Source organism: Saimiri boliviensis, chromosome 1, assembly GCF_048565385.1.
Source record: "Saimiri boliviensis isolate mSaiBol1 chromosome 1, mSaiBol1.pri, whole genome shotgun sequence".
In the NCBI taxonomy this organism is placed as follows: Eukaryota; Metazoa; Chordata; class Mammalia; order Primates; family Cebidae; genus Saimiri; species Saimiri boliviensis.
In genome coordinates, this window is record NC_133449.1 from 179,982,966 (window position 1) to 180,009,339 (window position 26,374).

General features: G+C 34.3%; 1 protein-coding gene across 2 annotated transcripts in view; it reads right to left on the bottom strand.

Moving 5' to 3' along the window:
- Positions 1-549: 549 nt before the first annotated feature.
- Positions 550-26,374, bottom strand: part of CHSY3 (chondroitin sulfate synthase 3) — a 290,568-nt gene continuing 264,743 nt past the window's right edge. The window contains exon 3 of one of the 2 annotated variants that reach the window (XM_003920630.4): positions 550-7,808. In XM_003920630.4, coding sequence (XP_003920679.2) covers positions 6,246-7,808 — 1,563 coding nt within the window. In that variant the 3' untranslated portion in view covers positions 550-6,245. The remainder of the gene's footprint in view (positions 7,809-26,374) is intronic. The other variant, XM_074381824.1, reaches the window with a different exon arrangement.

Below are 26,374 nucleotides of genomic sequence, written 5' to 3' on the forward strand. Positions count from 1 at the left end.
TAATAATATCTTTATTTCTGCCTTCATTTCATTATTTATCCAGTATTGATTCAGGAGCAGGTTGTTCAGTTTCCATGTAGTTGTGTGGTTTTGAGTAACTTTCTTAATCCTGAGTTCTAATTTGATTGCACTGTGGTCTGAGAGACTGGTTGTTATGATTTCTGTTCTTTTGCATTTGCTGAGAAGTGATTTACTTCCAATTATGTGGTCAATTTTAGAGTAAGTGCGACATGGATGAAGCTGGAAACCATCATTCTCAGCATACTGATACAAGAACAGAAAACCAAACACTGCATGTGCTCACTCATAAGTGGGTGTTGAACAATGAGAACACATGGACACAGGGAGGGGAACATCACGCACTGGGTTCTCTTAGAGGGTGGGGGACTAAGGGAAGGATAGCATGGGGTGGAGAGATTGGGGAGGGATAACATTAGGAGAAATACCTAATGTAGGTGAGGGGGGATGGAGGCAGCAAACCACCATGCCATGTGTATACCTATGTAACAATGCTGCAAGCCTGCATATGTACCCCAGAACTTAAAGTAAAATTAAAAAAAAAACAAAACTTGTAGTCTAAACTGCATAAAGTTTGTATCATCTAGTTTCTAAGTTAGAGAGACAGGGAAGTTCTTAATGGCCGGAAAAAAAAGGAAAAAGTGTTTTTAAAGTAGGTCAACATGTTAGAATGGTGTGAAAACTAGGAGTCAAGTTAAAAAAAGAAAATAGTGCAGTTTCTTAGTACCATGTCTTTAACATTTTGTTTATTTACTATTTATTAAAGATACTTCTTTTAGAAGCAGGTGTTGGATCCACTTTGGTGGATATGGAAGGGAAAGGGAAAAGAACTTGAGAGCCATTTTGGTGAGAGAGCATTTAATAGATTAGATACTAAAAATTATTGGGGGTGGTGGCAAACCCTATAGTTGGAGGTATTTATTTTCATTTTTATATGAACTTTTGATTAGCCTAGTGGCAAACTCTACAGTTTGAAGTATTTTTCATTTTTATATGAAACTTTGATCCTGAGTTATTTTTGACCAATGTCAATTTGAACCTTTGTTGCAAGAATCAAAACGCAGCAACTGAGGTAGATTCACATCTGTATTTGTAATTCGGCTATAGGTCTTAGATTTCATTTGGTATATACGCACATTTATCCCTACTTGGGCAAAATAAGAAAATGTGTTTATGGGAGTCTGAAGGATAGTGGCTGTGTAAGAACTGAAAAAGAGATGAACAGCCCTGAGGAAGGAGGTCTAATAGTACTGAGAGGTTTGCTTCCATGTGATGGGTGTTTTCACAGGTTTGGAGCTTCCACCTCAGGGTATTGTTCCCAATCAAGCTCTCAATAAGTATTTGCTAATCAGTTAACATTACAGATATGAGCAAGTATTGTGGTTTATTTGTTGTTGTTGTTGTTGTTACTGTGTTAGTTTTTTTTCTGTTGGAAGTCGTTTTATAATAGGACCATTTTATATACAATTTTATCATTCTAATCTGATGTTTACCAAATCCTCCAGGAATGAACCTATAAAGATGGGGGTTGGATGGTAAAGGAATAGCAAAAATGTATACTCAGGCATAATGGATAACAAAACCAAAGAATCTCAGCATTGACACCAACCTATGAATACAATACCTATTGATTGAATTTGATTGAAATAAAATCCTGCATGGAGTAGAGTTCCACATATATCTGAGACCTTGGCAGCTTTTGAGATCAGAAAGGAAGAGGGAAATGGACAACTGGGTGTCAAATTGAAGTTGACAATAGACTATCCTGGTACTTTGTGCTAGTGCCAAGTAGTTTGTTGCTTGATGCAGATGCTGACTCTATAACCACCTGGGAGCATGAATCATTGCTGGTTCCTCAAATCATTCCAGCCATCTGTCGTGACAAGCTTGGCAGCACAGCCAGCATGTGAAAGAGGCTATGGGGCGGACAGAGGCAGAACAACACTGGCACCAATCTGGCACCACTATTTCCACTGGTTGAAAATAAACGTCTAGGAGGCTCCTGGCCTCAGCACAGACAAAATACTCCAACACTTGTTCGGCAGGAATTAAATGCTAATAAGAGTATGGATGAAGGTAGGAAAGTCAGCAGCACTAAGAACTGATAACAAATTCTTTTATTATCCCTAAGGACACCATTTTTCCCATTCACTCTGTAATATCCACAATCGCAGGCTACATCCTGAAGAGATGTGCCATCAATAATTAAGCACAAATGTAAGTGGACAATTCTTCAGATTACCTGAAATCATGATATACGTTGCTAGGATAAGCACATGAAGTTCCTGCATGTTGCAAGGCCACAGGTGCAGTGACTTAGAAAGGGGGAGGTGGCAAGATGATAAATGTAGCTTGGCCATCTAATGCAAAATATGTTGAAACCTTTATTTCCCCATATAAATCTTATCATCAAGGTCAATATGGAGCTACAAATATTTTGTTGATTATTTATATTTTATCTGCATAGGCATATTTTCTGTTGTATATGAAGAGAAAAGGAAGAGACACAGCAATCTCTTTCTAGATCCAAGTCTACCTTAGAATATAGCCCCCAGGACAATGAAGTCCTAGCTGAGGGTTGACCAGGGCAGGCAGACCCACAGCGTCTCACCTGAGCAACCTGAAACCATTAGTAGGGAACCTCATCTAGTGAGCGCTACTTCTAGAAGAAATAACTTTCCAGGGCTCCTCTGAAAATGAAATGAGAGAGACCCAGCCATGGGGCTGCTATCTAGAGATGGCCTCCAGGTTTCATATGCTAAAAACTGAGCAACTTCATAACTTATTTATTTCCAGGGAATATTTATTCTCTTGGTTGGACTATCAGTCTACACATGTGGGTATTTCGTTCCTGTAGTTCCCTATCTGTTAACTAGGCATAATGGACTCAACTCCTATGTTCATAACTATTTCAGCATTGACAACATTGCTTATACCATGTCCATATGGGTAAAGCGACAGAAATAGTCAAGCAATTATTTGGTGGTGTTCATCAGTGTGGACAGTTTCGACACTCAGGTGCTGAGATGATATAGAAGGAATATTGTTGGCACCAGAAATTCTGGACAGTTTTCTCCTGGCTGAAGTTCAGTGATGTTTGAGCAGGTAGACAGAAAAACCCTACCCTTCTGTGACACAATGGTACACAGAAGGATCTAGCAAAGTGGTAGACACCTGAGATTAAAGCCTGAAGAGGGTTTAACTGAGAAAACATGTAAATTTAGCTCAGTACAGAAAAAGCATTCGGCAGGAGCAAGCTGAATAGTGGATCTCATATGCGCATGGTTTCAGGAATCCCTTTGTTCCCCCACTGTTTTGTATATCCCGCCAGCAACTGAGAAGCCATGTGGTAGAGTGAAAAAACAGGCACTTGAGATTCAGACAGGCTTTTGCTTAAATCTTAACTCTACAACATGCCAACTGTATGAATCTGAGACAAGTTACTTAACCATGTGTGGCTTCAGCTTCGATATCTTTTTAATGAAGAAAGTAATATCAATATTCTGAGAGCTGTTCTGAGAATTAAACTTAAAAATAAAATGCATAGTGTGGTGCTGAGTGGACAGCAGATGATGAATAAGATGACATTGAAGGCTGATGAAATTATTCTTGGGTTGACATTGAAACAGAATATCTACAGCCATCCAGATAAGGTAACACCACAATGTATGGACTACTGCACCTCCATATATTGTGCTTTTTTAGGTTGCATTCATATAATGTGTTGCCCTTCAAACTTAGAGGCTTTAGGTAATCGATACCATGTGGATAGAAAAATACTCAATTTTACTAACATCATTCTCCCTGTATTTTCAGTGACATAATACTGCATTGCCTGAAAAAGATTATATGAAGGCTGAATGCAAAATTATATAATAGATTTTAAATGCTCCTATACTAACAATATAGTGTGTACATGTGTAATTAAGTTCAAACAAAGTCTCTGCATTCCCTTGTTTCATCAGCATGGTTTCATCATATAATACAGAATGCCATTTCATTCCCTGGCAGCTGCTTCCTAATGCTCTAAGTCTTGGAATGTTTTGAACTAGGGCTTTACATTTATTAACTCTGCAAAACTCCCTTATATTTCGTTTGTCTGAGTTGCAGATCAGTCACTGATTTCTTTTCTTTGTTAACAAAATAATTAATACTTAATATTCGGTAATAGAGTTTCCCAAATGACTATGTTTACTGGATGTTAATATATTTACTGTTCAGGAAAATAAAGCCTGCAAGAGAGCTAAGTCTTGTAATATAAGAAAATAAGTGATTAAAGTGAGGGTTTGTGAAAGCCAGAGACAATATTAGGGCAGAGATCAATTTGAATTGTTGGCCCTGTCAATATGAGCATTTTAACATCTCAAAATGTGATTAATTCTTTTCTAATGAACTTAACATTATTAAGATTATAAGTTATAGTCGAGGAGACTGCCATCCTGTTTGTCTTAATATTAAGCAATGCTATTTGTTAAGGCTCCTAAAATGTCTTTGGTAAAACAGGTTGTCAACATGTAAGGAACTCATCACCAGGGCAAGTAATACGTGGCCTCATGACATTCAGTTAAAAACAATGGCAACAATTTACAACAAATTACTTTCAAATCAATTTTGATGCAAATTATTTCTTCATTAAGTAGAAGCAGAACATCAAAGTGCAGAACAATATGTGTAATCTACTACATTTTGTGTATAGAGGGTAAAAAAATAAAATCTGTGCTTCAGAAACTCTAGAAAGTCAGGTACACAACACTCACAAAGCCCAAACAGTGGTTATGTGTGGTCAGGAGACAGATGTGGGTAGAAGAGGAGTGGGGCCAACAGCTTTAGGTATTTAAAAATTTTGTTTGATTTTGGAACCATGCAAATGTATTACCTATTTATGAAATAAGATTTTAAAAATATGCCTTAATGACACTCCTTTGCATGGATGTTCATTTTCTCTTAACAATTCTTTACCTCAATTACGCTTTTCTGGAAACTGGACACCACTGATCCAGGTCAAAGAATGATATGTGAAATTAAATGAGATTTCCTGAAGTGTTTTTAATAATTGTAAAATTGATGTTATATTCATATTTTCTTCAGAGACTTTTGAGATACCTTCCAACCCATATTAAAGGCAATTTTTGAACTGTTCTTGGGTTAGCTTGATCCCAAAGCTGAAGAGATTGAGGAAGGATGCTTCTCCCAGATTGTAAATTATTGGGTAAAGAAATTGCTCATTTTAATCACTTACGAAGGATAGGGTTTCCAGTATAATAATACAAACAACATACCATAATCCCTTGTTAACTTTTCAAGCCTGCTCAGCAAGCATGTTTTGGTGAATATGAACAGAAACATATCATGTATGACTAAAAGGAAACAACAAAACCTCTTCAGTGTTTTTGAAAAAGAATACTGCTATACCTGTGTTTTATTATAAATAAACAGGTTCTGTCATATTTTATCTTCTTGCCAGCAAATGAAGGACATTGTTTCATAAAGCTTCTAAAATGTACATGAATATTTAATTAAATCATATTTCCTTGAGAAAATAAAGTTCATTCGCATTTATAGCAGACAGTTGTGAGGAGCTCATAATTGTCCTAAGACCAGGGTAGCCAGTACCGGTTGCTTGTAGAACAAAACTCCTCAATTTTTAAAACCTTTTTTAAAAAATAAACATACAATCATAGGTGTTCATTTACTTTAAAAATTCTAAAGATGAAGAAAATTATTGTCTATATATTTAAGTCCTTGTATAAATTACAAAACTCAAGTTTATGTTACAGAGTCCCTTCCCCATAGGAAGCATAAAGCACTTTTGTGGTACCTTTCACCAGTAAATATTTGTATCACATTGAATTTGAGAAACCAAATAAAAGTCTATATTGCATCTTTAAGCCCCAAGAGAACATTTTTCTAAGCTGTCTCTTGTGATGAATGAGCTTCAAAAGTCATTTGATTGCCATGATTTAACTCAATCTCAAATAAAGATATATAAAAGTAATAACACATATTGACTTCAGTAGAAATCTGAAACATCAGTGAACTGCAGACTCTTCTTGCTTGAGGTCAACAAACACCCTTTGGAAGACAACCAAGAGTAGTTTAAGACCAGGACAACAAAATAAAATTACAACAACAATAATAATAAAAATAACAATATTAAAATAAAAATAATAACAACCGACAATGAGGTAAACTCCCCTTTAAAAAGGCAAAATGTGTTGCCTGCATTGTCAGGAGAGAGTTCGATTGTACCTGACACCCAAATGTTTTTCTAACCAGAGTTCAGCCAGTTGCATGGTTGAGGCAAAAGTACTTGCCTTGGATCCTAAGCACATCTTATACTGCTTAGGGTCCAAGTTAGGATCACAATGAACTTGATGGAAAATATGCACCACTCCTACTTCTTGACTTCTGAAGGGCCTTAAGCCAGATAGAATGACTTTATTGTAGAGATCTACATCTTCTAGTCCCCAGCCTTGTATTGAGGTATCAAATCCACCTGCACCCAGAAGATCACTTTTGTAAATACAGGTGATTCCGTATCCATAGTCTCTCCAAAATCCAGTCTTTTTTGAGAATACAAAGTAATCATCAGTGAGAGGATTTCCCCCATTTGCTACCTTTGGGTCATACTGGCTAAAGATGATGGGATAGTACACCTGTTGTCCCTGAATTGTATTGTCTCTACATCGTTGGAGAAAATCTCCTCTGAAGATCAAGTCAACATCACAAAATAGCAGCAAAGTATCATTGTCAAACTGGGCAGAAGCCATTTCAAGACCAAGACCTCTGGAAAACTCTCCCTTCATTGGGATCAGGATCATTTCTGCTTTGGGGTACTTGTTCTGGTATCCTTTTATCAGCTCAATATGCTCGCTGGAATCTTGGCCAGAATCCCTACTGAAAAGGATAATGACTAACTTTACATTCTGCTTTGGGATAAGACACATGTTTTCAAAATTCTCCATGAATCTCAAGAAAATGTCATACCTTCCAATGAGAGGGACGAGAATGTGTATTTTCTTTTCATTGTGCCCTCCCATTTCTTTGGCACCTTGAAAAGAAGATAATATCTTTAAAGAATTAGATATAAAGGAGAATGACTGAGTTTCACTGTTAATACTCTCCACAAGACTGTTGACATCCAGCTCTTCAGTTTCTCTGAAGAAAGGCTTGCTGAACAACTGCTGAAGATAGGCATGACGTCTCACTGGCACAGTCAATTTCCTTCCCTTGTGTCTTTTGTATAAAAGGAGTAAATCCAAAATGTACTCTACCCCGTGCATGGGATTAACTCTGCGGTAGCCATACTGAATTTCCTTGAAGTCAATGAGCCGTCCTCTGCTCTTGGCATTCTCATTGATCATCTCCATCACCTGTAGGATGGTGTCATCCAGTGCTGTTCTTAAAATGCTGCTGATGCTCTGTCGAGGGGACTGGTTCTCAGCTGCTGAGTAAAGGAGCTTCCCTGTCAGGAACTCCCATTCTATCACTTCGTTTCTCTCCCGAGGCTGGAAGTGGTTGAAAGAAGGTATTACTCCTAGCTGCTGGTCCTCTTTGCTCACTTCTGTGTTACTGAGCTTGCTCATCAAGGCGCTTTCCCTGTGGAGCTGAATGGTGCGGTAGCGAAGTTCAGAAATTTTGCGGCTGAGCATGTAATTATGCAGCCTGTATTGGTACGCAGGCTTTTTGTTGGGATGAAGTGTTATGGCTGCATGGATTTTGCTATTGTGAAGGTCTTGGATATAACCTTTCCGATTGTGTTCATAATTTTCATGGAACAGTTGTTGCATCTGAAAAGTTAAAAAAAAATAAAAGAGAAAACAGGATTAATTTTAAAGGAAAACCAGCAATAAACTAAAGCATCCAAATGAAAATATTTAATAAACTTTTGGTATTGTATTTCATAGTAAAAATAGTTTGTAATATTTATATTTTTAAAAAATAAAATAGTTTTATTATTTGTAATTGGTAGATAAAATTATATATACTTATCATGTACCACATGTTTTGAAGTATATGTATATATGTATGTGTATATATATGTATACTTCAATCATATAAATATATGATTATATATTTAATCATCCCACTATATATATATATATATATATATATATATATATACACACACACACAAACAACAACAATAATAACTATGTAAGGCAATGAATATATCAACTGACTAGATTTAATCATCCCACTATATATATATAGTGGGATGATTAAATATATAATGATATGTTTATATATTATATTATATATATCATATATATAGTGGGATGATTAAATCTAGGCAGTTGATATATTCATTGCCTTACATAGTTATTATTGTGGTAAGAACATTCATCATCTATTTTTTAGCATTTTAAAGAATACAATATATTGTTATTAACTATAGTCATCATGTCACACTAGATGGCTTGAATTTATTCCTCTTATCTAACTGAAATGCGGTATCATTTGAGGAAACCTCCCCAACCCCTCTCCCCAAGTCAACCAGCCCCTGGTAACTAACATTCCACTCTCTAGTTCTATACAGTCAACTTTTTGATTTCCATATTGAGTGAGAGCATAAATGTCAGGTTCATAGGCTCAAAGATTGCAAACAAACCTCCAGCTATGAATAAAACAAGAATTGACTGTGTCCGTAACCCCATAACAGATTACAGAGAAGGAGAGACACAGAATGGATACTGTATGAGTCTTCCAAAATGAGTAATTCACCCTAAGGAGGAAAACCAATGACCTGTTGTTTGGAATGACAATACGAGGCTATTTGCCAGAGGAGTCTTAAATTTTATGTAGCATCCAAACATACCATTTTTATCGAGTAAGTTCTTGGTAAGATAAGGTGGAACAGAAACTACACTCATCTACACTCCTGAAGTAAAGTATCATATCCAAAATAGAAATGCTTTACATCCTTATGAAACTAAAAGGCTTTCTGCTAGTCTAGAACAAATTCACTAGTTCAGGCAGAAACAAAAATTTTAAAAAATATAGTTATGAGGACAAAATTCAAACTGCCAGCTGATTCAACCTTCTCTGCCAGTCAATTAAGAAACCTTTATTATATTCACTCAAGTTATTATGAATAAGAAAAAGAAGAAAAAAAGGTAGGATGAGGAAAAATAGGTAGAAAAGGAGAAAAAGGGCTAGCAGCAGCAATAGATGTCTGCAAATATTCTAATGAATAAGGAGAAAGAAATATTGCAAATGTCAGAATATTCTTCAGAAGCAGGTAAAAATTGTACACAAATTATAAAAAACAGCCTCTTCAAAAAAATAATTCAATTAATAGACAAATAAGCTTGAAGAAGATAAATAGTATACTGGCAGAGCTAAGGAAAATGGGAGAAAAAATAAAATCATTGATATACTGCAAGAGGCATGAAAAGGGATTTATGAAAAACATAGGAAGAAGAGACTCAAAAAATTTAGCAAAGTAATAGAAATATAAAATAGAGTTTAGAGTTTGGAGAAATGGTGGTCTTTTAAGTAATAAGTGCCAGGTCAGTTGGATATTTATACGAGGGAAAAAAGGAAAAACTGACCCCCTACATCCTACAATGGATGACCTGTTGATGTAAATATCAAAGTTTATTTTAGAAAAAGGCTTTTAAAAGTATCTAAAACTTAACATGAAAATATCTGCATGACTTTTGGGTAGGTGAAAATTTTGTAAATAGGGCATAAGACACTAACCATAAAAACAGACTAATATATCGCATTATGTTAAAATTAACTTTGTTCCTCAAAAACACCATTAGGAAAATAAAAAGGTCAATTACAGAGCAGGAAGAAAAATTTTTAATAGATTTTGTGAAAAATAACTAATTCCCAGAATATATAATGAACTTGTACAAATAAGGATAAAAGGAAGGACAAACCTAGCAGAAAAATGGGAAAGAACACTTGAATGCATAATTCACAAAAGGGTGTGCAAATACTCAATAGACATATAAAAACATTCTCTACTTTATTCATCACCAAGATAAAGCAACTTAAAATTACAATGGGATTAATATGATGGATCCACAAAATGTCTAAAACTAAACAGATAGATAATACCATGCATTGTCAAGGCAGTGGAAGATTTGGAACTCTCATATACTGCTAGTGAGACTGTAACTTGGTTCTATCACTTGGAAAACCCATGTCAACTAAAATGAACATACATATTCCCTATGACTCAGTAATTCTCTCTTAGATATATGCCCAATAGAATACATATATACATATACACACGCACACACCTAAATATATATAGAAGAATTTTCATGGCTGCATTATTTATATTCCAAAACTGTAAATAACCTAACTTTACATCAAGAACAGAATAGATAAATGTAGTAAATTCATGTAATGAAAAAAATACATCAATTAAATACTTGAAATATGACTTGCAACAACACGAATGAACCTCATGAACAAATGAAAGAAGCTATATAATAAAATAATACATTTTGTATGATCCCATTTATGTGAAATTCAGAAACAGGTGAAGCTAACCTGTACTGTTTGCTGTTGGAATAATGATCAAGAATCAAGAAGAGGGAAGCTTCTGGAGTGCTGGTAATGTTCTTTTATTTAATCCAGATGGCAGTCATGTGTGGGCATTCACTGAACTGCTGCTTGTGAACATTCACTGAACTGCTGCTTAAGATATATTTTTCCACTATACTCCAAATAATGAAGAACTTTATTTTTAAAGTATGCATATATATGCACATAGAATTAGATACGCTTTTTGATGTGTATGTTCATAAATGTGTGTAGATATGTGGGCCTGGAGAGAGAGAAAGAGAGAGAAAGAAAAAAGAAGAAGAAATGAAGAAGGAAGGAAAAAAGGAAGAAGAAAGGAAAGAAGTAAGAAGGAAGTAGGGAGGAGAGGAGAGGAGAAGGGGAAGGATGAGAAGGAGAAGAAGAAAGAAGAAAAAGAAAGAACAAAAAGAGGAAGAGGAAGAAGAAGAAAAGAAGAAGAAGAAGGAGAAGAAGAAGAAAGAAGAAATCAGAAAGATTTGCCCAGAGAAGGTGACTTAAAAGGGAGATGACTAATACCACGGTCGATTCTTAACCCCCAGTATTTCTCCTGATTCATTTTCTATACTTGGACACGTATTTATTAATAAATAAGCACCATTTGACTTTGAAGAATATAATATTAGATACTTTGAGAAAGATTTTGGACTTGATTTAAGATGCAGTAGTCTGGTTGCATCCAATTTTTTTTTTTTTTTTTTGGAAAACACATGACAACTTTTATAAAAAACTTTGATCAAAGTTAAATCAAATTATCCATAATTTGCAGTGGGCTATATATCTCCATTTGCATATTACTAATATTTTCTACGTAAAATCGCTTCAATGTTTTACATTATCTAATTTCCCATGGATTTTCTTAGGAAGGTAAAACAAATTCTGATCATAATAGAGTACTAATTATACCATCTCTAAAAAGTATTGATTCTCTGAAACTATGCTTTCTAAGGGCATGCTTTATATTACTAAGAAAAGGAGGAATGCTAGAATAAATTTTAAAAATTGCTCAGGATTGGGCTGTTAAATTGCTGGCTTGTCCAGCTCCTTTAGTGATATTGCAGTGATATATCCTGCACAATTTGATGAAAATGGCATTATGTTATAAAATAAATAATATCTTAGTATTGGAATGTCTAAGTAAACTTACATCATCATTTCTGCCCAATATGTCTATATGGTGCTTATCTTGCAAACATATTCCTTTGCATACATATCGTAAGTGAGAAAAGACAGTGGTGTGAACAATCTTTAAAAGCAGCACATTCATACGTACTCCAGGTAGTAATGATGAGAGCATCCTGAATTTATGTTATTAGTCAGTAAGAATCATAGAACATATCCAAATTTTCAACTTTTACATATAGGGATGTCCAATCTATACAGGATAGAAAGAAGAATGTTTAAAAGCTTGGCTATAGAATCAGGGTATGGATTTGAATACTTGCTTCACCATTTCTAAGCCTCTTCCTGCAGTCTAAATCTCAGTCTGCTTTTCTGTAAAATGGGAAAATGTCAAATATTTAAATGGAGATTGAAGCACTATTCAATTAAAAGAAAAAAACTATATAAAGTATTTAGCATTGTGTCTGGCAAATAGAAAGCCTCAGTAAATGACAGCTCTGTAAATAGCAGTATAAGGATGTGCCAATCTCCTTTTGAGATTGTTCTTTTAGCTTGGAGTCTTCAGAGAATGAGATACTCACCCTTTAGTTTATTTAATTCATCTTTGTTTATTCCTGAAAATGCATGGAAACAATTATAAATTGGGCCACATATTCTCAGTATTTCAGTGCATCTAACATGCCATTTAGGTGCCTTACTATGAGAAAGACAAATTATTGGGAGGATTTCAGAAAACTACGGTTCATGGAAACAGTTATTCAACCAAGTATCTACTGAGAGTGATGAAAATAAAATTAAAAATAGAATGCTCATGATTTTCAGTTTTACAGATCATGATACATTTTGAATGTAGCAATATTGTTCTAAGATAAAGTGTAAAATTTATTTTTAAAAAGATATTAATTTACTTGAAATAATTCAGAACTTCTAATTTAAACTGGTTTTCTCTCCTTTAAAGAATTATCAGTTGATTTCATGGAACCTCCAGAACATTACACTGCAAAGGAAAATGATTTCACAACAACAAAATCACAGCAGCAATGAACAGTAGTGTGTCCCAACTAACCTCAGTGCTTGAAGTGTATCACCGATAATCTTACCCTCTGAGAAAGATTATCTGAAAGGCTATAGGAAAATCTTCTATAAAAAACCTGACAGAAGAAGAATAAATGACATGAGGTAGTTGTATGTTGAATTATGTACTCTTCTATCACATTAAATTTTCATCAGCCTCCTTAGAATTATTAATAATGAAAACATAGCAAAGTTAATTTCTGAAATGATCATAGCTATGTAAATGAGAAACTTTTTGTTTGTTTCTTGTTTTCTTGAGATGGGGTATGACTCTGTCACCCAGGCTGGAGTGCAGTGGCCTGATCTCTGCTCACTGCAGTGCTCCTGGGCTCAAGCAATTCTCCCACTTCAGCCTCCTGAGTAGCGAGGACTACAGGGGTATGCCACCATACCTGGCTCACTTTTATTTTTTTATTTTATTTTATTTTATTTTATTTTTTTTTAGAGATGGGGGTCTCACTATCTTGCTTCGGCTGGTCTTCGACTCCTTTGCTCAAGTGATCCTCCCACCTCAGTCTTTGAAGGTGCCAGGATTACAGGCATGAGGCATTATGCCCAGACTTAAATGAGAAACTTTAAAACCTTAACAACAATAACAACAAAAACCCACAACCACTTAGGAGTTGATTACAAACAGGCACAAGGTAACTTTTGGAGCAATGGAAAGTTTATAAAACTAGATTGTGGTAATGGCTGTATAACTGTATAAATTTACTAAATATCAGTAAAATGTATACATATAAAAAGAATTTTGTGGAATGTAAATTAAACATTGATGAAGCTATTTAGACAACATTAGGGAGTGCTAAAAATAAAATACAGCTAACTGTTGCTTTAGAATAATACATAGTCACCAAAATACCTTTAGTCACCAAAATACATTTAGAAATTCCAAAGGCTTCTGAGGTTAGGCAGGATCATTTGGAAACAAGTAGAAAAAAGAGGCTAAATTAATCAAGTCAGTGCCCATGGGGTTCAAGAGCAGTAGATCTCAGAAAGCACCAAGAAAATACGCTGCCTGAAAATGTAGGGCCTAAAACTTACTCTATATTTACAATTCTAAGTTCAGGAACTCAGGTGAGCTGGGCAGGCAGAATAAACCCTAATGGCAACATTTTATTTCAGACAAGTAGAAAAGACAAAGGTACAGAAAGAATTAAACACTTAAACCCTGGTTTAATCTGAGGCAGCAGAGAAAATCAATGTCTTTTCTTTGTGGAAAACAGCAAGCCAAAAACTATAGCAAACACTCCTGCCAAAATAAATCTATGGTGAATAGCTTGTCCAGGAAAAAATGTATTTTTTTTTCAGAGATGAATCATTTATCTAAAAAAGAAAAATAGTATAACACTGACACAAAGTTTCAAAAAAAAAAATTAGATGAAAAACGACTACTATATTTTCCCCCAGAAAAAGAGTCAAAAATTGAGAAAAACATTAAGCAACTGTTTTTAAAAAACATACAAAGCATTTGCCTCTATCTTCATTAACAACAAGGCAGAAATATAAGATATTAAGGATGTGATGATAAGATGAAATGTCAGCTTAAAGAACTAAGAAATAAAGAAATAATTAAAAAATAAACTATAACAGGCATGAAAATAAATTCAGAATAAAAATAGACACTGTAGATAGCTATTATTAAGGGATAGAAGGATAGAAATTAGGTAAGCTAAAGAAAATGAAATAGAAATAAAAAGTTAATGACAAATGAGAGCAAAATCATACTGATAGGAGGGGTAGGCTAAGAAGAGCCAAAAACATACTTAGAGTGACTGAAAAAAAAGAAAAAGACATATTTAAAGATACAATTTAAGAAACTGTTATTGAAATAAAAGGAGTATAGTATGTATGTTAAATGGTCTCAGTGTGTGCAGATAAAATTTACCTGGAATGTTCGAGAAAATAAAAAAATCCTTTGGAAGGTAGATAAAAAGTTCAAGTCAAGTTTTGAATTAAAAATGGTAGATTTAACAGTAATTTCCACATTTACTATTTATTGAAATCTATGAGGACAGTAATTATTTAAAGGTATACACAAAAAGATAGGGAAAAAAGATGTGAAGAACACTGTAATTGTGGAAGTTGACTGTACACAGATAAGTGGTAAGAGATTTAGCAAATTGTAGAAAACTGAATTGTAGACTTGCAATGTGAAAAACCAAGAATAAACTTGAATTGAACCTAAAAACCCTTACTGGAGCCTCCAGAAAGAGGAGTGAAGTGGGTAGGATGAAAATAATCAGTCAGATTATGCAGCCAGACAACTGATACTCTCTGAGCAAAAAAAAAAAGTAATATTAACAATATTTATTTTCCATCATCTCTGAATTAAGGAATACCCTTGTCATAGTAGACAAAACCAAGTCACTTTTTCTTATCGTTTGACATCTTATGGTCAGTCTTGAGCAGATTATCAAGGATAGAAGCCATCTCTAAAGAAATAGAGAATATTCAGATAGAAGACATAAATGTATATTGAATTACTATCATTAGAAAAGTGAGGGAAGATATTGAAATCGTAAAACCTAACCACAGCTATATCTGTATTTATCCATGTTTATATATGTTTTATTATATCTATCTATCCACACATAATCACACATATCAAGTACACATGTACAACAACCAAAACATAAATGCACCAAATTAAAATATAACAGAAATTTTTAAATGCAAAAGAAGAGTTGGAAAATAAAGTTAATAAAATCTCCTAGAAAGTTAAGCAAAAAGAAATGGAAAATATATGGGAAAAGTTTAAAGAATTACAGGATCAGTTCAGGAGATCAAATAAGCAAATAACAGTATTTCTAGAATGAGTGAGCAGAGAAAGAGAAAGGAAAAATTACCGACAAAATAATTCAAGAAAATTTCCACAAAAGGCAACAGATAAAGGGCTTAAGTTTCCAAATTCAAAGGGCTTATTCTATAAAAGCTAAATCAGATAAAATTAGACCCATAGGAAGCATACCACTGTGAAATTTTAGAGCCTTGAGGCAGAGAATATGTTAGATGCCTCCTGGGAGGACAGTGATAAAAGGCTCAAAAAGCAGCATGTCTATAGAATTCTCAATGAAAACTGGAAGTACAAAAAGTAATGGATAGTCATTTTAAAATATGATGAAAATGGTTTCAAGCCTAGAATTCTATAGCTAGCTAAACAAGATATCAATGAAGTGTTAGGAGGAAATAAGGTTATTGCTATACTTCAAAGAATTATCTCTCAAACAATGAGAACACATGGACACAGGGAGGGGAACATCATACACTGGGGTCTGTGGGGGTGGGGGGCTAGGGGAAGAATAGAAGGGGGAGGGGAGATTGGGGAGGGATAACATTAGGAGACATATCTAAGGTAGGTGACAGGGGGATGGAGGCAGCAAACTACCATGGCATATGTATACCTACGTAACAATCCTGCAAGATCTGCACATGTACACCAGAATAATAAAAGATAACAATAAAAGAAAAAAAAAAGAATTATCTCTCAAGCTCATTTCTCAGAGAACTATTAACAGATTTGTTATTACCAAGCAGAGAGAAAACCAAGAAAGAGAAAACATGGTGCAAACAGGAACATAAAGGGCAACCAATACAGAATCCAGCAGCTCAGAAGGGAAAAGAAAGGGAGTGTTCGAGGAAATGAAATCGACAGAAAACCCAATGAATCTGGAGAAGCAGTTAGTGAAGAATACAAACAATGAATATATACATATATATATATAGTTTCATATATATATTAAAAATTATGTGCCTCATATGAAGTATAGAGGGTGAAGGACAAGATATACATGTGATTGGATAGGGAAGGAAAGTGAACTAAATCAATAGAAAATGACTACAACTGAAAGATGAAGAAACAACACAAGCAATTTAATAGGGATATGGTAATAAAAATACAGTATTTTAACTCAATATTTTTAAAAATCAAAATTATGTTTCAAAAATTATGCAAAAGTCAAAAGTTAGCATTTTGATCCCAACTCTGGATTCGCATTATAAATTCAAAGCATCACTTAACTTTTTAACAATATACATGTGTCTTCCATAAAAATTAGGTTAAACCAATTAATATCTCTGTAACATAAATTTTGATAAGTATTATCCATAACCAAGAGACTTATGTTAGAATTTTTCCCCGTATCTTCGGAAAGGGCTCCCCACATGATAAAGGAGGAGCTGTTTCCTTTACTTGTTCTCACTTTAAGGGACCCAGGTACCTTTCCTAGAACCTCTTCTCCTTGTCTGCAGCCAGGCCTCCTGTTTTCTCTTTCTTCCATGCTGTCAACACACTAACTCTGAATCACATCACAAATATTGCCATCTTTTCCAACTGCATGTAAAAAATCCTATTCTATAAATAACTCAGAAATCCTCTGAGTTTATGTCTTAATTATCCCAATCTCTTTTTGTCTTGTACTATAGGTGTTTGTCATTTCTCTCTGATGAACCTATAACTATCCTGAAGCAAAGGAACAGGCCTTTTCCATTTGTTTGTCTCATTGTAATTCAAGGGCGTGCATGTGCATCGGGATTAAGTGCTTAGATTCTGGAGCCAGATGCTGGGGATGGAGCCAGGCGCTGAAACTGGATAAACATGTGACCTTGGACAAATCCTTTAACATTTTGTGCCTCAGTTTAACTACTTGTGAAATGAGAAACAATAATATCTACCTCATAGGGTGGCTGCTAATATTAAATTAGTATTTGTATTTGAAACATTTAGAAAACATTGTGGCATATTTGTAACTGCTATATAAGAATTAGTTATTATTACTGTAGTTGTTTTCTTTATAGTTATTGAAATTTGCTTTTTATTATTACTAATGTAGATATTGAATAAATGAGTACTTGAGAATGGTCTTGATTAAATTTGCCTTAGAAAATGATTCAAATATGTTTACAATAGCTATCATTTGACTTCAGATCATAATCTGAAAACTAAGAAACTATACTGTCTCTGTTGAAATGAAAGAGAACTATGAGGCCATGCTACTATGGGTAAAGCTGTTTGTGAACCTCTTTGGTCTCCCTATGAAGGAGAAAAGTCTCCTTCACTTACTTATGTAAAGAAGTTACTTCAATCTGATGAGAGTTATTTTGTTCTCATTATGCTACTACATTTTTTGTGTGTGAAGAAGAAAGTTTTTTTGTGTGTGTGTGAAGAGAAAGAATCCTCTGACTTGGAAAAAATCTGAATCTCTTCTTAGATATGAGATTAAGGAGGATTTGGGAGAATGAGGTATTCTTTTTGTAGGAAGTGAAGACTCTGAAAATTAGAAAAATTATGAAGGCATATAAGAAAATAAAAAAATCTTTAAAGTAGTGTGGAATATAATGGTGAACCTATGGGTTCAGTAATTTGTTTTGCAAATATTTAAACTCATTTTATTTTCTATGATTTAGTTATGTAACTAAATAGAGAGTCTTATTGTCCTTAATGCAAATGACCAATAGTCTTTTATAAGACTAGTGAATATAAAAGTTCTAAGTGAAATAGTGAATTTTCAAATTAACAGAATTGTTTTCCCTCAATTATTGCCTGCAGATGTTAACAGTAAGATTCTTAAAATGTGCCCTACTTTGCTGGTAACAATGATACAATAAAAAACAGCCTGATTCTCAATATTAAAGAAATCATTTGGGGGAAAATAAGCATACATATGTCATTCTATAATTATGAAAATAATTAAAACATGTTAAAGGTTGTATATAGCTAAAATAAATAGTTTAAAGCAATGATCTGGTATAAGAGTAATAAGACATGCTCTTCTTTTTATAATGTATGCATATTTTTCATATAAATTAATAACACTTTGCTACTAAGATTTATAAAAACACTAGCACCTTGATAATAGATACATTTGATCTATAAACTCTACTTTTAAATTGACTGTTCAACATGTGATAAAATTGCATGGAACTAAATCCATGTGTGTACGTATGCAAACAAACACACACACACAGAGTACATGCAAAACTGAGAAAATGTGAGTAAGATCAGTGGATTATATCCATGTCCTGGTTGTGATACTTGTAAATAGTTTTTCAAGATGTTATCAAGGGAGAGATAAAAGACACACAGGTATAAAAGACACATGGAATCTCTTGGTATTATTTGTTTACAACTCTATGTGATTTGATAATTATTTCAAAACAGAAGGTTAAATTTTAAAAATATAATGTGAAAAATATAGTATTTTCTCTTTTGATTCTCTCTTTTTTGTTTTGAAGGAAATGCCTTCCCAAATATATTAGTAATAGTGTTGAAAACTTGTAGTCTAAGGGCTATGGATGTGATTTTTGTTGCTGCCTTTTTTCTTGGTGAGGCCAGTATTTTGAACAAATTTGAATTTGAAAAATAATAAGCAAGCAGTGCATTTTCTTCTTATTTTCAGTCCCATCAACTTTCTCCACATTTGTTTTATAAATTTAAGTCGCCTGAAAGCATTCTGTTTGTGACTATCCTTTTAAAGTAACTTTTTAAGAAATCTTAAATTTTTTTTCCTTTTGAAATCCTCTTACTTGCTACAATATGGATGAAACTTAAGGATATTATATTAAGTAAAATAAGCCAGTCACAAAAAGACCTAAATATTGTATGATTCCACTCACACACGGGTCTGTTGTGGGGATGGGAAGGCCACAGGAGGGATAGCATTAGGAGACATACTTAATGTAGATGAAGGGGTAATGGATGCAGCCAACCACCATGGCACGTGTATACCTATGCAACAACCCTGCATGTTCTGTACATGTACCCCAGAACTTAAAGTACAAAAAAAAAAAAAAGAAAAGAAAAGAAATAGAAAATGGAGGCATGGAGTTTCAGTTGTGCAAGACAAAAAAGTTCTAGAGATGTTTTGTATAACACATGAATATAGTTGACACTACTGAACAAGTTCTAGAGGTGTTTTACACAACACCTGAATATAGTTTACACTACTGAACTGTACACTTGAGAAGAGTTAAATGTGTCTGGGCACAATGGCTCATGCCTGTAATCCCAGCACTTTGGAAGCTGAGGCGAGCAGATTGCTTGAGTCCAGAAGTTTGAGACCAGCCTGGGTGACATGATGAAACCCCATCTCTACAAAAAAAAAAAAAAAAGAAAAAAAAGAGAAAAATTAGCTGGGCATGGTAACACACAACTGTAGTCCCAGCTACCTGGGAGGCTAAAGTGGGAAGATGGTTTGAGCCCGGGAGGTCAAGGCTGCAGTGAGCTGAGATGGCACCACTTCACTCCAGCCTGGGTGGGAGAGTGAGACCCTGTCTCAACTGTCTCAAAAAATAAAAATAAAAAGAAAGACTTAAACAATGAAACAATATTTTTCCTTTTCTTTTTATTTTCCACAACTCTCATCTTTTCCTAAAAGTGAATGCATATCACACTCTGGCCAATTAATATACTTTGTTATAAATTGTTCCCTCTGGATTAGCTTTATTCATGGGCAAGATCTCTCTTGAAACAGGAAAAAAAAATGGTTCCCTTTGACCATAGGCTCATGTTTTGCACACTATAATTCTAGAAAAAGAAAAGCAGACCTCACCACCCAGACAGAGCAGATAAGTGACACAAGAAAAACTGAGTGATATTGAGAGAACTGAACACAGCACTGAGCTATGCCTAAGGCCAGAGCACACTCAGACTTTCTGGGTTCCTAGGAGTATTGCTTCTTTTTTATTACAGTTAGTTTAGCTGTGGTTCTGTCAATTGCACCACAAACCATTCTGTCAAAAATGACCTGATAAGCTGTGTTGCAATTTCAGCTCTGTCTAATGCTCTGTATGGTTTTGAAGGTTTGTCCTCTGTTTAATTAGTTAGCTCAATCTTGGTTGAAATCCAAGTAACAATCTGATCTGGGTGATCTGCACCATTAAAATTGACACATTTTCCTGTTTCATTTAAATTTTTTTAGCTATTTTAGTCTTTAAAAAACCTGTCAGACAACACAGAAAATAGCTTGCAGATACCAACTCTTATATGTGATAAAGATTTTTCAGCAAGGTATATTCCATACAATTTAAAAATACTTTCAGATAACATGGAAAATAGCTCATGGATATTAACTCTCAATCATTGACATAGATTTCTCAGCAGAGTATGTTCTGGACACCTGATGTCTTAAACAAATACCAAAGAGATTAAAAATCATTAAGAAATCACTAAGTTCATCAGATTTGTTTATAATAGTATAATGATACATAATCATTTGCTAGTTTAAATAAACCCTTGTGCATTAATTAACACTACTCTTTTAGAACTAAAATATTACTCTAATAAGAAAATAAATCTTGGCCGTGCACGGTTGCTCAAGCCTGTAATCCCAGCATTTTGGGAGGCTGAGGCGGGTGGATCACGAGGTCAAGAGATCGAGACCATCCTGGTCAACATGGTGAAACCCCGTCTCTACTAAAAATACAAAAAATTAGCTGGGCATGGTGGTTCATGCCTGTAATCCCAGCTACTCAGGAGGCTGAGGCAGGAGAATTGCCTGAACCCAGGAGGCGGAGGTTGCAGTGAGCCGAGATCGCGCTATTGCCCTCCAGCCTGGGTAACAAGAGTGAAACTCCGTCTCAAAAAAAAAAAAAAAAAAAAAAAAAAAAAAAAGAAAATAAATCTTATGATAACTGAACTTAACTGTTCATCTATCTGCCTTATTTAGCCTGACATACATATATTCTCAGAGAGTGACCATATAGATACTTCCTGAGATACAGTTAAGAAGATAACACTAGATGATTGTTAAAGTCTACCCAATTCTCTTACTCTGCAGACTTTTATAATTTTTTTGGTTAACTTTCAAGTACAATTTTAAATTTATTTTTTTCCCTAAACATTTTAGGTACTCACTATTTATTGCAGAGAAGAGGTAAAGAAGAATATTAGGTTTACAAGTTGCCACTTTGCAAACATACAGACATCCTTTATTCATACAATGCCAATATAATGACTCCCTTTACTAGTGATTTCATTTCCTTCTAAATGATTGGTTCACAGCATAACTAACAATAGACAAAGGGAAGGAGGGAGGTTATCACTTCAAAACTAGGCTTTCTTGACCTTTAAAAAACAAAATGTAAAGTAATAGCTACTCAAACAATTCAACAAGAAAAAAAAAACTTCATTAAAAACTGGGCAAAGGATATGAACAAACATTCCTCAAAAGAAAAAAATACAAACAGCCAACAAACACATGAAACAATGCTCAACATCACTAATCAGAGAAATGCAAATTAAAACTACAATGATATATCATCTTAGACCAGTCAGAATGGCTACTATTAAAAAGTCAGAAAACAACGTGTTGGCATGACTGCAGAGAAAACAGAATGCTGATACACTGTTGGTGGGAATGTAAATTAGTTCAATATCCATGGATAACGTTATGGAGATTTCACAACAGAACTACCATTATACTCAGCAATCCTACTACTGGGTGTCTATCCAAAGGAAAAGAAATAATTATATACAAAGGTATCTGCACCTGTATATTAATCACAGCATTATTAACAATAGCAAAGTCATGGAATCAATCTAAGTGTCCATCAGCAGTTGACTGGATAAAGAAAATGTGATATATATATACCATGGAATACCATGCAATTATAAAAAAGAATGAAATCACATCCTTTGCAGCAACATTGGATGTAGCTGGAGGCCATTATCCTAAACGAACTAACTCAGAAACAAGAAACCAAATATCACATGTTCTTTCTTATGAGTGGGAACTAAACAATGGGTACACATGAGTATAAAGATGGAAATAATAGACACTAGGGACTCCAAAGTGAGGGAGCTGGAAATGGGGGAAGAGTTGAAAAATTACCTTTTAGATACAATATTCACTATTTGGGTAATGAGTTCACTAGAAGCCCAGTCACTACCAATCCACAACATATCCATATAACAAATATGCACATATACCTCTTGAATCTAAAATAAAATATTTTATTTAAAAATTTAAGAAATAAAAAGAAGATGGTGGTTGCTACAAAATTTCAGAAGACATCAACCCAGTTAATGAATGTATTGTATCCATGGAGGAAATGTAATGAGTATATGATGTCACTGATCATGCATAAAATCATAACTCCCTTCCACATAAAAAAGAGGAAATTACTTCTTTCTAATTCACAGATTTCATTCTAGTTTTGAAAGCTTTCAAATCCCAAGTAGATTCTTATTTAACTAATGTGCTAAAGCAAAAGCCAAAGGTTGTCTTGGATGTAATTGCTATTTTGTTTTTGTTTTTCTGTGCTCCCCAAATTCAAGCAACAAGCTATTTAGCCTTGTGAAATACTTAACATAAGCTTATCTAATTCTGCATAAATACTGTGCCATTCACTTATGTCAGAAAGCATAAAAATGGGTCAGATAATGAGTAGGACAAACTTATGATTTTTTTGTTTGAAGGATAACATATACCTCCATGAGTATGAGCTTTGGCTACATGATAATTTCCGGCGACCATCATTAATACTTCTATAGTAATCTTCAGGACAATTTGGAATGGTATATAAGGAGCTAAGATGTGACCACCTTCCAGCAAATAGGAGGGCCACTGTGCAGTGTTCAGTGTTAATTTATTTTTGTGAAGTTTCTTGTGTCACTTGGTCTATATTCAGATATACTCAGAAACAGAAATCATATATCATATTCTCAAGATTTAAGAGTGAAACATTTATATTCATTATGTAGGAAATGGACATCAGGTCTCAGTACATTGCAGAATAATAAGGTACAGAGGAGAACATAGTTCATTGCCACGTATACAGTAGATGCTTGAGGTTAGTGAAATCTAATTGCCACAAATATTGAAACCATGAGAAAGATGACATACTATACTCTATGACAACATGATCATTTCAGTAATTTTGCCTGAACAAATCTTTCTTGAGTCTATTCTCCCCAAGAGTTTAGCTCCTACTTGCAGCTATATTTATTCATTCATAAGTTTCTAAAATGCATCAGTTACTATAGATGTAGAAACAACAACTAAACCGGCCCTGTCCTCATGGAGTTAACTATCTAGTGAAGGAGACAAGCACTAAATTCATAAACAGCTATATAATTTTGGCCAGTGCTCATTGTACTAATTATTCAACATTGTACTTGCCGCTTTACTTGATAGCATGCCTTTCTAGTTGACCAGCTCCTGGAGGATAGCCTAGGCTTAATATTTAATAAAATATTTGGAATTAATTTTTAATAAATTAATATATGCCCTCCCAAACTAGCTGATAACCAAAACAGGGAGCAAAATGTTTACTGGAGGAACTTTAATTGTCTAAAAGACAACTTTCAGCATTCTGCAGTATTTCCCAAGCTTTTAAATGTTTCTTTAAGTTAAAAAATAAAATGTAACTTAAGACTTCACACATCTGTGCTGCAAAAGATTTGGCACATATCTTAAAGCTTTTATATCTTATTTAAGTAGTGACTCACAGGCCAGTACTATTGTAGCATGACTGATGGGATTCTTCCATCTCTTTACTATTTTCCTAATTGATGTAGTCATCCAAGCAGGGAGAAAGGGCAAGGACAGCCATCATCATTCCTGCTTTGTGCCACCGGGATGTGAAATGACTGTAGAAGTCTAAACTGATTCTAAATCAGACTGCACTCCATCACATTAATAATTTCTGCACAAATAAATGAAGTGTTGCTGAGAGACCACAATAAATGAGAATGACAGCAAAGCCCAGTGAAGGCCTTTGCCAGCTACATGGAGACAAGGTAGCCTTTCATTCAAGAAATAGGACAAAATTAGGGCTTCTGTAGGAAACTTTAAAGTGGTGTGGAGTTAGACCTGTGTTTTGAGGATTTTTTCAATTACTTAAAGGAAAGAAAAAAAGAACCTCTTCAGCATATTCCTCTGTTATTCTATCAGTGTGTATGCATGTGTGTCTATTCCAGGCCAAGATCCCCTCTCTGGAGCCACAGGCCTGGTTTTGAGATCTGCTCTTCCATTCCCAGTCTGACACAGGATTAAATTATGCCCTCTGGGAAAATAAGAGCTCCTAGATTTTTTTCTACATTATATGAAACATGCTTAAAGTAGTATCTGACATTGGGTAAATACTCAATAGGTTTTGCTATTGTTATTATTTAGTAAACTACAAACAGTGAAATCTCTTGCACTCTAAAGCACATTTCAAAGACATCCCTTCTGCACCTGAATATCTAATTTATTAGTTTTCTAATGAGTAATCTTTAGTTGCACATAATATTTAAAAGTTTTATGATTGTATTATATATTGTAAAGTAAGAAAGGACTTGTACTTTTAGTTCAGTTTCCAAATCAAGTAAAATCTAATATCCATCAGTGTGTGGCCAAGATGGCATTAACATTTCCCTCAGTTTGAATAAACATAGGTTTCTTTCTGACTATAGGTTCCAGATATCCTTTTTCTTAGAGCATTTACCTTAGAAAACTTGCAGTTATACATTCTTTTCTGACCTACGGGATGTAAATCTTCCAGCTTCTTGCCTGCCAGTTTTACAATTCAGAAATGTCTTTCTCAAGGCACTATTAGCTAACCTTTCAAAAATGTAATCATCAAGAAAGACAGCCCTCCATCTCTCAGTTTCTCTGGGAGGGTAGAAGCCTAATTTTGATAAACACTAATTAGCAAATACAGAAGACTTGATCCTACAAGCCAACTTCCCCTCTAATGTCTTCCAGCACTTTTCCACTGCACTTAAAATCTCTGCAGGCAGTGATCACTTTACTTTGTGTATGTGTATCAAAAAATCAGATGTATACTTTAAATTTAGACAGTGAAAAAGAGAAGGGGAAAAAAAGGAAAACAAAGAAAAAACTCTCCTTCCTTTTGTTTCAGTGAGAGTTAAGTCTCTCTCCCCTATTGTAGTAGTCTTGAATAAAGTCTTCTTTGCCTGTTTACCTCCACCTTTAGTAATTTTTTTTTCTGATGTGGATCATAGGCAATACTTAATGAAGCATTGTTTTACAGTGCTTAGATCCCATGATCCACCTAAAACTCTTTCTCCATTAGCTTAAAAAAAGAAGAAAAGAAAGGCTCAAATTAAGATCCTATTCCTTATGGTGCAATCAAAGAGATAAGTACTGCTTCCTTCCAGCTGATTTTATTAACATTAAAGTTTTATGATAAATTATGGAGATCCCTAGAGCTAAACATCCAATTAAAATAACATAAGCATGGCAGGATGTCTATTATATTTTTCTTAGGAAAAATATCCTAATTATAGTGCTATGGACTTCTGCATGGGCACAACCCTGTGGTGGGAAAGAACAGGAATCACAGTGCTAATTAGCAGTTAGGTATTCCTAAGATAGTGCTAACAAAAATCAAGTAAAGCCTACTCTTTTAAAAGTCAAGTTTTCCAGAAATGAAGATACAATGACTTGAGTCACTTTGACCTAATTACATTTATACATATCCTTACTGGAAACTAAGTATAACTTACCTTTCTTATGTATAAAGTTGTCACAACAAAAAGAGTAGTTTACATAATGGAAAAAAGTAAGATTAATAAAATAATTTCATGAGACCCAGTAAGTGTCCTAGTAACTCACTGTGACCATAATAGCTTTGGTAAAAAAGTAAAGAACAATTTGGGTTTCAAGTCTTT